Source organism: Orcinus orca, chromosome 10 (assembly GCF_937001465.1).
Source record: "Orcinus orca chromosome 10, mOrcOrc1.1, whole genome shotgun sequence".
Taxonomy (NCBI): domain Eukaryota; kingdom Metazoa; phylum Chordata; class Mammalia; order Artiodactyla; family Delphinidae; genus Orcinus; species Orcinus orca.
In genome coordinates, this window is record NC_064568.1 from 86480919 (window position 1) to 86498507 (window position 17589).

At 39.5% G+C, this 17589-nt stretch overlaps 1 protein-coding gene and 1 long non-coding RNA gene across 5 annotated transcripts in view; one reads left to right on the forward strand and one right to left on the reverse strand.

Annotated features, from left to right (window-relative positions):
* The window catches only part of LOC125965682 (uncharacterized), a 667016-nt gene that overhangs the window by 112362 nt on the left and 537065 nt on the right, over nt 1-17589 (reverse strand). The gene's annotated exons all lie outside the window — the stretch shown is intronic.
* The window catches only part of GPLD1 (glycosylphosphatidylinositol specific phospholipase D1), a 61094-nt gene that overhangs the window by 11804 nt on the left and 31701 nt on the right, over nt 1-17589 (forward strand). For 2 of the 4 annotated variants that reach the window (XM_033434811.2, XM_004273526.3), the window contains exons 1-4: nt 3124-3220; nt 5927-5982; nt 14289-14367; nt 17434-17531. In XM_033434811.2, the coding sequence (XP_033290702.1) occupies nt 3124-3220; nt 5927-5982; nt 14289-14367; nt 17434-17531 (330 nt within the window). Of the gene's footprint in view, nt 1-2573; nt 2705-3123; nt 3221-5926; nt 5983-14288; nt 14368-17433; nt 17532-17589 lie in introns of those variants that run through there. The other 2 variants (XM_033434810.2, XM_033434809.2) reach the window with 2 other exon arrangements.

Here is a 17589-nt window from a genome sequence, read left to right on the forward strand (position 1 = left end):
CACTCTGCCTAGGGCCCATAGGACTTTTAGGGGAACACAAAAATATTGACCTTCTTATAAAATCAGAATTAAAAAATAAGCTTTTACGTTCAGTATTAATAACCTTTATACCAATGCAGATGTAAAATGTGATTTTTTAAAAGTTTATTTTTATGAAGGAAGGGACCCTCCCCCCCCACCCCAACCAAGGCAAAAGTGCCCAGGGCCTACGAAATTCACCATGTCCCCTGCCCTTCTCCCCAACTCACTGTTCTGTGCTCTTTGCAAGTTCCCATTTAGAGTGGGAAAAATTCCCTCCTGGTTCCGGGCTTGCTTCTAGGCCTGCCCAGAGCTGGCCAGTTGGTGTTCACCAGGGCTTAAAAGGATAAGACCACCAGGTGACAGGGACCTTTCTTCCTTTCCCCTTGGCTTTCCCCTGTCCTCTACCTCTAATTCTCACTTTCTCCATCCTCTCTTCCATTCACTATAAGGGCACTATGATGACAGCAACATATTAGACTGTTCAGAAGCGAACTGAAGTTGTCTGCTTTATCTCAAAAGTTTCTGGACCTCAAAATTGTATCTCATTTAACTGCACAAGGAGACCCACCTTCACTTCAAAAGTCCTACCCTGTGTTGGCTTCATACACCCATCTAAACTGTTATAAAAGGTATATTGCTGTATATCTGAGTGTAAAGTTTTTATTTTTAAATTCAATAAGGAATATAGTTACTCAATAGAAGTCTAAGGTGCATCTTTTAGAAAGGGAACATTTCTTTTGAATGATAATAGTTAACATTCATTAAACACTTACTGTATACCAGTCACTGCATCGGCAGGCGGACTCTCAAACACTGCGCCACCAGGGAAGCCCTATACCAGTCTCTTTTAAGCATGTCACCTATATACTCATCTGATCTTCACGGCAACCCTATATGGTAGGCATTATTATCCCCATTTTTATGGATAATTTTATAAGTAAGGAAACTGAGGCAATGAAACTTTTAGTAACTTGCCCAAGGTCACCCCCATAGAAGGTAGCAGAACAGGGACCCAAATGAAACCCAAGGCCTTGTGGCTCTCAAGCCTGTATCTCCCCACTCATTCCTTAATATACCTGCATGTTTACTTCTCAGCTTGTGTCTCTATTTCCAGAAAAGCTCTAAATGGTAGACTCATGATGTCTATTTTATAACAAAGCCACCTGTATTAGGAAAAGAGGGCGTGGGGTAGAAGGAAAAACAATTCCATACACCTCTGTCAGGTAGTTTTCTTAATATTGCTAGCTCCATTTTAACTTTCCTTTAAAAGTCATATCTTTGTTACAAGCAGCATTGTCCTACAAAGGCCCTATCTCAAAACCATCACACTGTACTGCCTAAGCAAATAATTCCCTCCCATTCTATTACATACTTAAAATTAAGTCATTCTGAATCTTAAACACAAAAAATATATGTAATGAGAAATTTGGCATTAATATGGCTTAGTTACTGAACCCTGAATCCATTTCTTTCTCTGGTGCTTTTTGGATAGGTTTGCTTTATTAAACCTGATTAGATATTGTCTTCAGGCAGTGTTACATTTTCCCTGTCGACCCTTTGCAACCCTTTACTGTTATTCATTGAATACTCCTGGGTCTTCTGGACTTACCAGAGCCCTAAGTTATAATTGCCTCCCCCTCTCTTGCAGGCTTTGGAAAGCCCGGAGTGACGGGAGCAAACTCCATGGCCTCTGATGGCCAGAGGGGCATGGCAACCTGTACACGTGTGTGTGGGGCGGGCTGGAGGACGTGGGGAGGGCACCTCTGTCTGTGGAGGGGAGACTGCTGGCTCTTCAGCTTCAGCTGGTGGTCACATCACATGGGAATGTCAGTTCATGTAGCCAGTTTGTTGTTTTGCTTTTTTAAAGAGAGCTAGAAATCTAGGTTTCTATGTGGATTTTCCCCATTAAAAAAAAAAAAGTTGGCCTAAATTTATAAAACACCTATTTGCCAAACAAAACACATCAGCTTATGGCCTCTGACCTACAAACAGGAGCAGCAGGGCCTCATGCCATCAGGGTTGAGGGAGAGCTCTAGGATTCCTTTCCTTGGGGCTTTGCAGACGCAGAGTTAGGGTTACAGAGGAAACTTGGCAGACACCTAAGGGTCTCAAATCATCCCATCTTCTATTCTTCTCTTCCGTTTGGCTAACCTGAGAAGGAATACCGTGTCCTCCCACTCTTTTAAAATCTCCTTTCTTGTTTTTAAGGTATAATATGCATAATTCGAGCTTTAAGATCACCATCATTTCTATGAAGAGTTAAACCTAATGTTTCCCATGGGTTAAGTGCTATAGATTGGATACTTTGTCAGGTGTATTCTGAACCTAGCATTTTCTGAATCCTTCTTTCTTGGTCCTAAATCTGTCTCTCCCCACTTGCCCCTCCACTCCCCACCCACCGACAGTGGTATTGGCATCTTTGTTTGGGCTGCAGGAATCTGACCAGGCAGCAAGCTCTGGATAAGCCCTATAAGAATAGCCAGAGATAAAAAGACCAGGAGTGGCTGCTGTTGTGTAATCAATCCCACACAAGTGTCATAATTTGTTGCCAGATACTGAAAGAGAAGCTGGTTCCAGCTGATCGTCATGAAAGATTTCCCAGCCCTTGTGGCTTCAGAGGCTAAGGAGACAGGGTAACCAGACGTACGTGTGGAAAGATGCAAGAGAAATCGGCTCTTGTAAGGTGAGGTGGTCCAATATACTTATTATCAATAGAGACAGGTGAGTCTTTTTTTTTTTAAAAGAAAGCAAAGAATATTTGGAGACAACTTTGCTTGTGTCTCCGTCCAGATTTCATGTTAAAAAGAAATCCAGGGGAAAGCGGGGTCAGAAGATGGGAAAGCACCACCTGGAGGCATTTAGATTTCAGTTTATCGCTTTTTTCTTTCCCAGGTGGAGTTTGTTTGCTGTTCTGGTGAAGTTAAACAGTAGTTAAACAGTTGACTTCACTGGAAAATGATATTATTTTGAAATGAGGCTGGGTTTCCCGTGTCAGTGACCTGCTTAGCGGGAGAGCAGTGGGTCTGGGCCAGGATTTCAGACTCCGTGCTGCCGCAGCTCTGAGCATTTCTCGTCACCATAGGAGCAGGGAGTAATGAGAGCATGTCTACTTTCAGATTCTGGTCAGGAGTGCTGATTGCACTGGGCTCCCTCTGCCCTAGAAGTTCACCGTGTGGCATTTCAACACACGTAGAAATAGGTAAGTGCCGACCCCTTGTCATGGTATTAAGGACAGTATATCTGTCAGAAATGTTAAGGGATTTAAAGTCTAACGCGTGTATTGATAATGAGTTTCCCTGCTGCACTGAGCCGTGGGGCAGTGGAGAAGAAAAAGCCAGAGATGGAGTCGTCCAGGATTGGGGATTGACTACTGGGGTGAGGTCCGTGGAGGAACAGGAAGCCTCTTTGGTCATTGGGTCCCTGGCTGTTTCTCTGCGTGGGGAAATAGGAACTGGATAAACTAGGGGTTCCCATGAAGCAGAAGAACTGACAGAGTGGGAGAGGAGAAAGACGGGTGGAATATGGTAGGAGTGAGGAATTTATGCTTGTTTTTACATTTCCAAGTATATGTAAAGGACCATGTGTGGCCATGGGAGTGGGTCCCCTGAGTCAAGTGTCTTTAAAGATGGTTGGCTTTAGAGAGGGCAAGGAATGGTCCCTGGCACTAGAAATGCCCAGAATGATGGCAGGATTTGGGGAACACGGGTACAGCAAGCTAGTGCCTATGAGCTCAGGGGCAAAGGCTGAGTTACCTGGATAGAGGTAAATGGTAATGCAAAAAGTTGTTTCTTGGACAAAATGTATTTGTAATGTTTTTTAACTCTTTAGATAAAAACAACAATATTTTATAGTTATGCTACTTCCAGAAGATTCAAAACAGAGCAAGATTACAAATAAAATATAAAAATTTATCAATGCAAAACAGACCTAGAATATTGAGCTCAGCTGGGCAAGAACTATATTATCACAGAATTCTATGATCTGAAAGGACACTAGAGGTCACTGGGTCCAGTTCCTTTATTTTACAGCAGAGGAAGCTGATCCCAGGGAGTTTTCACAGCTCACTTGTTAGTGACCTGGCCAAGAATTACATATCCTGACAGCTGGTCCAGTGTTCTTTCCATTAAACATCTATTGCTGGGCTTCCCTGGTGGCACAGTGGTTAAGAATCTGCCTGCAATTGCAGGGGACACAGGTTCGAGCCCTGGTCTGGGAAGATCTCACATGCCGTGGAGCAACTAAGCCTGTGCACCACAACTACTGAGCCTGCGCTCTAGAGCCCGCGAGCCACAACTGTTGAAGCCTGCGCACCTAGAGCCTGTGCTCTGCAACAAGAGAAGCCACCGCGATGAGAAGCCCGTGCGCCGCAACAAAGAGTAGCCTCCGCTCGCCGCAACTAGAGAAAAGCCCACGCGCAGCAATGAAGACCCAATGCAGCCAAAAATAAATAAATAAAATAAATTTATTAAGAAACCCAAACATCTATTGCTAAAAGGGAGTCAGGCGACAGTGGAAAAGGAAATTGGACCTAGGTTCTAGTACCAGCTCTGCTGTAAAGTACATGAGTGACTCTGAACAATTCACTTTCTCTCTTCTTCTTCTGCAAAATGAGAGGGCTGAACTTCTTAATGAATTCTAAATTATTTTGCACATCTAAGTTCTCTGAAAATGAAATTGCTGAAATTATAGCAGTGGGCCAAAGAGGAACAAATATAAGTGGGAATATTCAAGTTTTTAATCTTTGGATTTTAAAAATTAGACATGAAATCTAAAAATTTTTAAAAATCAGATAATTATGTTTCTTCAGTAGTTGCAAAACAAAGGTGCTAATAATATGTTAATATATATTAATCTAATATATGCTCAATATAAAACATGTAATAAAAAATAATAAACATGTTTATGTGGACATAATTGAAGGCAACTCCTAATCTGCACACTGAATATTTTTCTATAAAAGGTGATTAAAACAACACTTATTTACTAATAACTTAGATTTCATAAATATCCTGGTTCTTGTTTTCACCTCTTATGTAGGCCTGTGTGGATGGTTGACATTTATGTGAGTTAATTATTAGAATTGGCCTCATTCAGTGATTTGGGTTTATAAATCACTGGAATCCTATATACAGGTTATTTGTGGGCTGTGACCTTGTCTCTCTTATGGTATAAATGCTTATAATATGGTAGTGGCTATATTTTTGTTGTATGAATTAAAAAAAAATTGGATGTGACTTCCAGTAGAAATAAGGTATCACCTCTGAATGTCTCTTCATAATTAGTGTTTGTTGATTCTAAGGAGATTCAGGGTGTGGGTGCACGTATCTTTTGGGTGTGGGCGTGTGGGTGGAGCAGGTGGCTTTTTGAGACTTTTGTCCTTCTGAAGTCCAGTGATGAAACACTTAAGGGACACTGATTCAGTCCATGGTTTAGGCCCTGTATTGTATTTCCTACTTGGCTTTATCTACCCCAGTGAGCTGCAAAATATGATGATGACAACTTCTGTTTATTGAGTTCCTGCCATGTGTCAGCCATGAGCTCCTCACTTAGCATTTATTTTCTGTGGTTCTCTTAACAAACCTGTAAGGTAGATATTATTTACTTAATTTTACATAGGTGGGAACCGAGGCCTGGAGAGGTTAAGTAACCTACCCAAGGTCATAAGAGCTAGTTAAGCAGAAACTTTAAATCATCATGCAATTTTGATTTGTATTATAACAATATAAATATTGTTTGAATCTAATTATAGCTAATGAAAATTACTAGTACAAAGTTAACTTTCATTTCCCGCTTCCTTGACAGTTACAACCACAAAATTATATATTTTTCTTTTAAAATGATCTCTAGGAAGTTCTGTTTTCAGTTATAGTTGAATTTAATTGATTTATGTATTTATTTCTCTCAGGTCACAGAGCTCTGGAGCTTCTCCACCTTCAGGATAGGACTGTTAACTACAAAGAGGTAAGAAGTTTGATTTTTTTTTTTTTTCCTTCCTTGGGCATTAACTTTCTATCGTAGGTGACAAACAAAGGTCCTAACAGATATTGAAATAGTAATTTTAAGAGTCATTTATGTCTTTATAAAACATTAATATTTGGGTTTACATGTATATGTCTCCTCTAGCACAACTTGAACACATAATAATTTAAATAATATCATTGAAATATTTTAATTATATTAATGATAGTTTGAAAAATATTTGAGAGCATTTAAATTTAAATCTTATTTGTTCTTATAAGGAAAGGTTACACCTAAGATGAGCCATTTATTTTCCACCACTTATCTCTGTGTGCTGTATAAAAATTGCATCACCGTGAGAAGAAGGAAGTATTTATTGAGAAGTATGCCTTGAGATAATCCTTCCAATTTTTCTGCCTACTGTATTCTTGGTAGGACTAGCTGATGGCTCACCTTTAACCATCCTCAAATTAGTTGAACCCATTCTGGCCCTATACACTCTTTCTAGTCCTATAGCTAAATAAAACTTTGTGACAAAGATGATTCTTAAATATTACCTTTGAAAGAAATGGTTAAATTCCCTCATGACATCAGAATTGGATCAAATTATTTACCAGTGAGTCTTGACAATCCAGTATGGAAATCAGTATGGTTAAAAACAACAACAACAACGGAACTGAAATCTAGCATCATCCATAAATCACTTTTAGTCATTAGTTTCAACTTCCTTATTCACCAATTTAACAGGCCCTCTAGGGGAAAAAACAGCATTTATATTTGATTGTCATCTTCCTTGACCCTGATAGAAAGTCGACAGGAAAGAGGAGAAGCAAGAATCTAATTCATGGTGTGAACAATCAATCCTGAGCAGAGTGATTTTCTAGTAGAGGCATTCAAGCTCCTATCACTAACTTAAAGCATGTTAAATGGACACACATACTTCCCCTCAGCATTGGTCCTAATCCAAATACTGATGTCATCATTGGAAATGTCCTGAGGATACACACCTCCCCCTTTTAACTTATGAAGACACATAGGGATTACTTTACCTTTTATCTTGTTGTCAAAAAATTCCTTTTCAAGGATTGGTGATCTATTTTATATCTCCATATGTGGGAATCTTTGGAGTTTCTCTTTCTCCCTACTAAAACCTGCTCTTTGGTGACTGCTGGACTCATTGGTCCAGTTTGGTGAAAGGATAGAGAGGGAGGTTACCCAAAGGATGCCAGACAGACCCCCACAGGCTGGCGGTATCTCAGCAAGCCCTGCACATTCGGGGTCTGAGTTTTGTTGGTTCTGGGATTATCATTTGCTGATACATCCAGAGGTGACTACATTTTAATGACTTTGACTTACCCTAATCAAGTTAATAAGAGACTAATGCATAAAGCTGAGAAAACCAACTTACTAAGTTATAAGAACTGTAAGGACCAAGTGTACCTCACATTGGTGGTCATTATTGCCCTGATTTTATTCTCTTTCTGCAACAATAAACAGAATGTGGTATGTTAACCAGGAAACCAAAACAATGGTATTTGGTTGGTTGCTGTCCTCTCTTTGCTCTGCTCCTCCCTCACTGCCCATAGAATAGATTTCGTCTTTTCTGATTATAAAACTAATAGAAACTCATTGTTAAAAAAAAAAAAAAAAACTTAGAAATAACCAATGTTAACATTTTGCTTTAAATCATGCCAGGCATTTTCTCTGCATTTATTAGCACTTTCTCTCTTTTTTTTAAGTTACGCATTATTTTGTAAACTTGCCTTTTTTGTCATTTACCATATCAGAGATATAGTCATATATCTGTTCATGTCCATATCAATAGACATCTTCAGAATAATTTTAAACCATTACATATTTTCTGTACCATAATTCATTTAACCAGTTCCTTATGTTAACTTTTTATTTTGAAATAATTTAAAACTGATAGAAAAGTTGAAAAAATTAGACAAATAATTCTTGTATGCCTTTTACCCAATTTCCCCAGTTGTCGATAACTTATCCTATTTGCCTTTTGAGCCTCTGTATACATATTGATTTTCCCCTGAGCCATTTGAGAGTTAGTTGCTGACGTGGTAATCATTACCCTTCAACACACCCTTGTGTACAGTAGTTCCCCTCATCCTCAGGGGATACATCCCAAGACTTTCAGTGGATTCCTGAAACCATGGATAGTACCGAACCTCATATATACTGTATTTTCCTATACATATGTTCATACTTAGGATAAAGCTTAATTTATGAATTAGGCACAGTAAGAGAAACAACAATGACTGATGATAAAGTAGAACAATTAAAACAATATACTATAATAAAATTATGTGAATATGGTCTATCAAAATATTGTACAAATTTAATGTCTTTTCCATTTTATCTAAGCACTTAATCACACACTGTGGCTGTAACTTTTACAGTTTGAGGTGCAGCAGCAAAATTAGCACAAATTTCCTTTTCCTTCTTCACAGTTTCATGGCTAGAAGGTTTGTTCTTACTGTACAGTAGTTCTTCCTGTATATCTTACTGTATATCAAACTCATCATACACTTTCTTCCCTTATTAAGTCTACAGTGTTCACCTTTTCACTTAAAGGAAGCACTTTACAGCTTCTCTTCAGCATATCCAAATTGCCAGCATCATTATTCTTGTGCTTTGGGGCCATTATTGAGAAAGAAAAGAGCTACTTGAACCCAAGCACTGCGCTACCTTGATAGTAGATCTAATAGTGGAGACAAATGGGCAGGATACACTGGACAAAGGGATGATTCACGTTCCAGGCAGACAGAGCAGGATGGCTCGAGATTTCATCATGATACTCAGAATGGCGCCCAATTTTAAGACTATGAATTTTTTATTTCTGGAATTTTCCATTTAATATTTTTGAACCATGGGTAACTGAAACCAAGGAAGGCAAAACCATGGATAAGGAGGGACTATATTTCCTAAAAACAAGGGCACCATGTATATACATATACATATATATAACTACTATATGTATCTATATAACTACAGTATAATAATCACAATCAGGAAATCAACATTGAAATAACACTATCACCCAATCCTCAGGCTCTTACAAATTTCACCAGTTGTCTCAATATACTTTATGGTTCCAGGAGCATGTGTTTAGTTGTCTGATCTCCTCCAACATTTAACCGTTCCTCAGGCCTACCTTGTCTTTATTGTCCTCAATAGTTTGAAAAAGTACAGTCTAGTAACTCCGTAGAATGCACCTTCATTTGGTTTTGTCTGATGGTTCCTCATGATTAGATTCTCCTGAAGGTTATTTTTGGGCAGAAATATTATAGACCATTGAAGTGATGCTGTATTCTTCTCATTGCCTCTTACCAGAAGGCACATGATGTCAACTTGTACCATTTCTGAACTTTTATTTCAGCTATTGTATTTTTCAGTTCTATAATTTCCATTCAGTTCTTCTTTATATCTTCTATTTCTTTGACTCTTTTGTTTGTTTCAACTGTGTTCGTAATTGTTCACTGAAGCATTTTTATGATGGCTGCTTTAAAATATTTGGCAGATAATTCGAAACATTCTGCCATCTCAATGCTGGCATCTACTGATTATCTCTTTTCATTCCTTTTGACATCTTTCTAGTTCTTGGTATGATGAGTGATCTTTGATTGAAACCTGGACATTTTAGGTATTAGGTTATGAGACTCTGGATCTTATTTAAACTTCCTGTTTTCGTTGTCTTCTTCTGATACCAGTCAGGTCGGGGAAGGGGTCAGGGGACACTGCCTCCTAACTGCCAGCTGGGGTTAGAATTCAAGGCTCCCCACTGGGCCTGCCCTGATGCCTCTCTGGCCAGGAGGGGTAGGAGTGCCTAATTGCCACTCCTCACCATTGCCTCTACTGATGTCAGAAGGCAGAGGTGGCCTCTTATTGCTGGCTGGAGGTGGATGTTCTGACTTCCCCTGGGCTTCTTCTGACACTGCCCCCCTCCCCAGTGGGGATGGGGAGAGATTCCTTGTTACTGCCAGTTGGGATTGGATGCCTAGGCTCTCCTCATGGTCTCACTGACATCAAAGGGTAGGGGTAGGGGGCAGGATGGGAGGGATGAAAGTCCTGGCTCCCTCCTTAGCCTTTTCTGATACCACTGAAGTTGGGGCGCTGGGGCACCTTACTGCAGCGTGGTGAGGGGACAAGTCTAGGCTCCCCACTAGACCTTAGCTGGTGGTGAGGAAGGGTGGGACCACAGGTTTTTCTGTGATGTTTACCTGGAGTAGAAAGGTTATTGTGTAGAAGTCCTCTGTCTTGCTAGGCTGTCCGTTTCCTGGTTCTGTGGCTAGAGAGAGCAGGCTTTTGTTGTGGCATTGTTTTGTTCTGTCTCTACCCATTGGAGTTTCTTGGTGGCTGGCTTTTCCATTATCCAGTTTGGGATATATGAAGTAAAAAGAAAATCCACAGAACTCACCACAGTGTTATTCTTCAGGGTCCTGAGTTTCTTAGCCAATCTGCATACTTATCTCCACCTTTAGTCATCTTATATTCGTTTTGTATACAATGCCCAGGGTTTGAGTTGTATTTAGCAAGAAGAATAGGGAAAAGTACACCCACTTCTGGAAGCAGAAGTCCTATTGATGTTAATTTTATCTCTTGGTTAAGATGGTGTCTGCCACATTTTTATATTGGAAAGTTAATAAATATTTTCTACTTTTTAAATTAATTAGTAAGTATTTTGTAAGGAGATATATTGAAGTAATGTAAATATCCTGTTTCTCCTCAAACTTTTTAGCATCCATTGCTTATTCTTGCCTGAAATAATTTTGGTGGTTGCCAAATTGTTTATCTGATTCCATCATTCCTTCTACATTTATTAGTTAGCATTCTGCTGTAAGGTAGAGCTTTTCCTTATTCCCCATTTATCTATTTCTTTATATTAGTATACAGTCATGGATTCCTATTTTATTCAGTGGTTTATATCACATTGCTAACATTATTTATCTTGATGCTCAAACTGTCCCAGATTTCACTTGAAGTTGGCTTTTGTGTCTGTCTCTTTACCTATTTAAAACCCTGAGTTCACACAAAAACATCTCCAGTTCCAACCCATCAGCACAGGATTTATTCTAGCTTTCTCCATGTGTGTATCTGTAGCTCCTTTCTCCAACAGTGAGAAACCTGGCCTCCATCATCCTCAATATATATTCTTACGTGCTAGATCTCCTTGTATGTGATCCATTACCTGGCAAATCCCTTCAGCCCTGGCCCTGCTAGTCGAATCCCCTTGGTCCAGAAACAGAAAAAAAGAAGGAAAAAACAGGGAAGATATACATGACCAAGAAAGGGTTAATATCCTTAATTCATGTATTTCATTGAAATTTCTTTATATTCAGATTTGGAAATGGATTCACTTTTATGGTCTATTTTTTAAAATTATTTTTTCATTTTTGCCAATTTCATATGTGAAAATGGTATTTTGTTATTGGTTTAATAGACATTTAAATGATTGATTTACTATTAATGAGGTTAAATATATTTCACGTGTCTATTGACTATTTCTATTGCCTCTTCTGTGAATTGCCTATGTCTTTTTTTTTCATAAATTTATTTTATTTTTGGCTGCTTTGGGTCTTCATTGCTGCGTGCGAGCTTTCTCTAATTGGGGCGAGCAGGGGCTGTTCTTCATGGCGGTGCGCGGGCTTCTCACTGCGGTGGCTTCTCTTTGTTTCGGAGCATGGGCTCTAGGCATGTGGGCTTCAGTAGTTGTGGTACATGGGCTTAGTTTGCTCCACAGCATGTGGGATCTTCCAGGACCAGGGCTCAAACCCATGTCGCCTGCATTGGCAGGAGGATTCTTAACCACTGCGCCACCAGGGAAGCCCTTCCCTGTGTATTTTGCTCATTTTTCTATTACGATACTAATCTTGATGTGGAGAATGGCTTATTTATTAAAGATAGTAGCCTGTCATGTGTCAACTGATTCTTGTGGTTATTTATTTTTCTCTTAAATTTGTTTCTGATGCTTTTAACCATGCAGAAACATTTAAATTTTTGTGTAGTTAAGTGCGTCATCTTTCGTGGTTTCTGCCTGTATGTTTTCCTTAGAAATATCATTCCCACTCTGAGATTAAACAAATATTCACTTAAGATGTGTCTTGTTAATTTCATGGCTCTATTTTTGACATTTAACTCTCTAATTCATCTTGTATCATTTTGACATAAAGCATGATAGTGATCCAGTGACCTGTTGTTGGTAATGTCAACTTCAAGTCAGCGTCACCTAGGCTAAGTATGGATTCCCTGCAAAAATGGAATACTCATTGCCGTGGGATGGTGCTAACACAATTGTTGATTACTCCATCCTTTATTCATCTCTATCATGCATTAAATTATTATCTATGCTTGAGTCTGTTTCTTTACTCTTCTGTTTCATTGATCTGTCTCTTTTGGTTCTGATATCATACTGTTTTAATTTCTGTAGCTTAAAAATACATTTTTATATCTGAAGGATACCTCCTCCCTCTGTACTTTTTTTCCCTGTTAAATGACACAGCCTCACTGGGAGATGCAGATTCAACAAGTCTTAATGCATATAAAGTGAAAAACAGTGGCTGGAAGGTAAATATTCAATAAGGTTAATTATTACTTTTAAGTGGCAAAAGTCCAACTCCAGCTATCTTTAGAAAAGAAGGAGACTCTATGGGTTCATGTAACTGATAGACCTGAGAAAGAGCTGGACCCAAGAGGTCTAGATGTGGCTCTCTCTTCTAGTGGAAGACACTGGCCATCCAGGACTCAACCTCTAAGTTTAAAATCCCCGATGAGAGGAAGGTATCTTCCCCACAGCTCTAGCTGAGAAGTCTTGGGGAAAGTTCTAGCTGAACTAGCTTCCATCAAATGTGCAGCTCTGAGCCAAGCACTGTAGTGGGAGTGGATATGCTGGCCTTGTACCCCTATGGTCAGCCATACTGATCAGTATGGAAGAGATTCTATCTTTAGAAGACTGGGGATGAGACACTGCTTGAAAAAGCAAAAACAAAAAATAGATGATACTATATTTCCTTATGTTTTAAGTTCTTTGAGGTACTTCTTTGTTGCTTTCATATATAGCCTATTTATTAGTAAGTCCCTACTGAAAAATTACAAAGTTGGAGTGCCAGACTTCTACTTTGCCCATGGTGTCAGAGTTCATTTGCAGATCATGGAAACCCCTCTGGCTAGCGTATGCTGAGAGGGGCATAAGACCATGTATTAGGGGATTCAGTGCTGATAAACTGTGAGAAATGGAGGAGCGAGCTCTAAGCTGAGTGTCCAGAATGGATTCCCAGGAAAACACGCAGAACTGGCCTGCCAGGACCACCATGCAATCAGACAGCCACTGTCCCATTCACTAGCTCCACATCCAGCTGTCTCCTGTGTGGTTTGGAAAGGAAGAAGCCACCACCTTGACTGTTGGCTCTGGGGTCTCATCACCTCAGCCACCCTCCGTACAAGTAAAATAGATGCCCTGCACTCTGCCTGTGATCACCTGGGCCCCCTCCACCTTTGCTGCGGAAAGGCCAAGCACTTCCTTGCTGGCTGAAGGAGCAAAAGAGGGAGAAGTGGGCTCCTCAGTAGAGGCTGGGAAATGTACTCTTTATTTTCTAGACTCTGGCGTGCATCTGGGCACAGCCATAAGGGGGTCGGAATGGAATGGAGTGAGCCAGGCCACCAAGGAAGAATGCTGAAAAGAACACCTCTACCACTGACTTGTACGTCATTTTAATGGGGGAAAGGATATTTTTTAACTCTCCAAAAGCTTATAATCTTAACCTTTAACTTATAAAGGATATAATCTTACTCTAAAGCACAGGTAGCAACTCTAAACATATGTGTGTGTGTGTATATATATATATATATATACACACATATATATATATACATACACATATATATGTACATATGTCTGTATTTTTCTCATTTCACTGACTGTCACTAGATCGTTGAAAATTTTACCACACACCAGTTCTGGGTCAGTGAAATAGCCTTGGGGAAATCCTGCTCTAGTGGGTGGACAGAAGAAGTGAAGGAGATAAAATTCAAACAGGTGATTTTTGCTACTACTTAATCAGCCTGTCTGCTTTTGGTAGGAAAGAACTTGAAGTTCTACGTGGCAGGGTGCTGTTTGGATTATACATGAATTTTTATAATTTCTTTGTTTACACCTTCCTTCCTGCACTCCTTCCTTCCATCACCCCCTTCCCCGCCATCACATTGTTCTAACTTCCCAAACTTGGAGATTGACTGGGCCTGCTTTTCCCAGACTGTTGACGCTTGCCCTCTAATCTCTATATTTTCTTGCTCCCCAGCTGTTACTTGAACACCAGGATGCATATCAGGCTGGAACCGTGTTTCCTGACGCCTTTTACCCCAGAATCTGCGGAAAAGGTAAGCGAAAGATTTATAGACCAAATGATGTCACTTTTCCTTGGGTGATAGGAATAGCTAGGACTCAAAAAAATATAAAATAACACATTATATTTTCTACTATTGTTGATCAATGACTTAGGTGCATTTTCCATTTAACCAAAGCTTACCTGCTTAAGCATAGAAATTCTGAAAGCTTTATTCTAAGCACCCTGACTTGCTTTCCTGCTTCATGGCAGTAAGAGAAAACATTTTGAAAGAAATCAAAAGGTCTGAGTTTTTGTTCCTTCTATGTTGTCTGTTAGCATGTGACCTTGAAAAAGTCACTTCCATGCTGAGTCTCAGTTTCCACATCTAAACACAGTAATATCTAGTTAATTACTATTTAATTAATAGTAATAATTAATGCCTGCTTTGCAGCTTTACTGAACTGCTGTTGCCATTAATGCATGTTATTTTGTCAAGTCTTATGCAAATCCAAGGTAGTGTTATTAGTGAACCGGGTTTATGAGTTGTTTCAGTCTGGGCCCCCGGAGGCATAGAAGATATACTCAAACTGAATAATCTGAGGGGAGTTTTATAAGGGGACAGTTTACAAAGGTGTGGACAGGACACAAGAAAATTGCAGGGCATAGTGCAGGGGAGGGGGCAGACACAGCTGCGGGGAGAGGGTCGCTTGATGGGGCCAGACCTTGAGTCAGGGACGCAGCCAGCCCCGTGACCCCACAGAAGGGGAGCTGGGAGAGTGAATACCCCACCCTCTCTCTCCTCCTTTTCTCTGATCTCCTGTCAGTTCTCCCCATTGGCCAAAACCAGCCCACCTCAAGCCAGAGGACAAAGTATTCAGTTGAAGCAGGTCACCTCAGAGGAACAGTGCCCGAGGGAGAAGGACGGAAAGTGAGTCTGGGGGGACCAATGAAAGGCATCCAGTACATTGGGTTGCCACATAAACCATTTTTGGAGTCTTAGGGTCATCAGCCATTATCTCATTTTTTTTCCAGTACAGTGATACATTTAAAGTCAATGAAATGTTTACAGCTGCTCACGCCTCTAGTTACGATCCCAGATAACTCAGCTTTTGTGTTTCTCTATTTGTACGTTTTTTTTCCTGTTTCCCTCTTAGTCTGTTCACTATCCTTTCTCTATCCTATTATTATATTTTGCCTGCTTGTTGTAGTTCTTTCTAATAATAGGATAACCTATAACTTCTAATTTAGCATTTCCCAAACTGTATTTAGGAGGCTTTAATGTCTCTTGATATTTTTAACAGCTTCTTGATATCTTGCACAGAAAAAGAAGTAAAAATGATTTTTTTGTCAATTAAATTTGAGATAATTTTGCTTAACATATGCCCTTTTTAGAGACCAAAAAACCCCAACACAATAATAAAGGTTCTGAGAAGAGTGTAAGAGGAATGCAAACTCCAGCATTTTCTCTCTCTCTTTTTTTTTTTTTAAATACATCAGTAGATAAGATATACCCTTTTATCTGTTATAAAGATTGGGACCAGTATGTGACTGAAGTGAAAAGGTCAATTAGAATTACAAAACATGTACCATTACATGGAATTTCACCCACACTCCTCCTAGATTTTCTCAGTTTTTCTAAATCTTATCTTTCTCTCATACATATCTACTTCAACAGTTTTTTCTTCTTTGGTGATTCACTTTTATTGCATCTTTCGAAAGGACTTAAATTTCTTAGATACTTAGTTGCCAAAGAAGCCACTTTTTGAACTCATATTTCATCAGTTTACCTAATTAAATTCTATCATCATAGTAACAAGGACAATTGACTTAATAAACAGGATTAGAAACAGACATGGCTGACCTACCATAAACTGTAACAGAGCCATGGGGACCGAGATGCTTGGGCCTATGCACAGTGGCCTGCTAGTTGCCAGCATCCAGCAGTCCTGGGATGTGGCTTTCTTTTGCTTCCAGTCCATATGATTTACAGAGGGAACAAGGAGCTTCGGTTAATCCAGCAATTTGGTTAAATGAAGTTTTGTCAAAAGAGCTACTGGTATACTGTATTCTGTAGAATAGGAATGTATTTTTTTGCTGTATTCTGTAGAATAGGAATGGTAAGTTTATCTCTAGGAAAACTGTTGGAGAAAATCAGATTGCTTAGTTACAACTTCTTTGAAAATCATCTTCAGAGAGACCAGTGATTTAAAACTGGTTAGTAGGTCTTTGTTGTTTATATATATATATAATAGTGTATATCTGTTAATCCCAAACTCCTAAATTATCCCCCTCCCTCCCTTTTCCTTTTGTAACCATAAGTTTGTTTTCTATGTCTGTGGGTCTATTTCTGTTTTGTAAATAAGTTCATTTGTATCAAGCACAGGGGACTATATAACCTATAATGGAAAACAATCTGAAAAAGATGTATATGTATAACTGAATTACTTTGCTGTATACCTGAAGCTAACACAACATTGTAAATCAACTATACTTCAATTAAACAAAACCCGATTAGGTTATTTTTAGTTTAACAACGGTATAAAAAAGCTGACCTGAGAGATCTGAGTGGAGTTTTGCTTTTGATTGCCGCTGTGACACGTGACACTCCCTGAAGAATCTGGCACTCGAAGGTTTTGAGTAGATGTCAGTTCCTGTCTTTTTCACTCCTCCTGTGGGAATAAAGAGGCATATGAAACACCCCATTTAAAAATATTATAAACTCAAATGCTTGAAAGCCTTTGGAGTATCTACTTTTGTCTTTTGTGCTGTTAGGGAGGCTGACTGTGATGGAAAAGAAGATTGAAAAAAAACCCCAAAACCTAAAAAAAAAAAAAAAAAAAGGTTAACTTATCTCCTTAGCTTTAAGGCACAGAACTTAAATACTTCCAGCTTTTCTTGCAGCCCAGCTGTTTCCAGATGCTATGAGCAGTTAAGTCTCCTTTTTCTTTTGACTGGCCCTTCTGTTCTAGAGGCTTCCTTGGAACATTGACTCAGGAAAATAAGAGGCTTGGAGGAAAGGCGAAGGGACGCAGTCACACATCAGGTGGTGGTGGAAGATTTGATTGAGAATGTCCAACTTTTTAAGGAGGAATTCTGAGGATTGCTTTTGTTTTGTCAGGACAATTTCATGAAGTGTCAGAGAGTACTCACTGGACTCCATTTCTTAATGCAAGCATTCATTATATCCGGGAGAACTACCCCCTTCCCTGGGATAAGGTAGGCACAGCCTCTAACCCTAAAGATACTCAGTTCCTGCCAAGTACTCTTTCTGCTC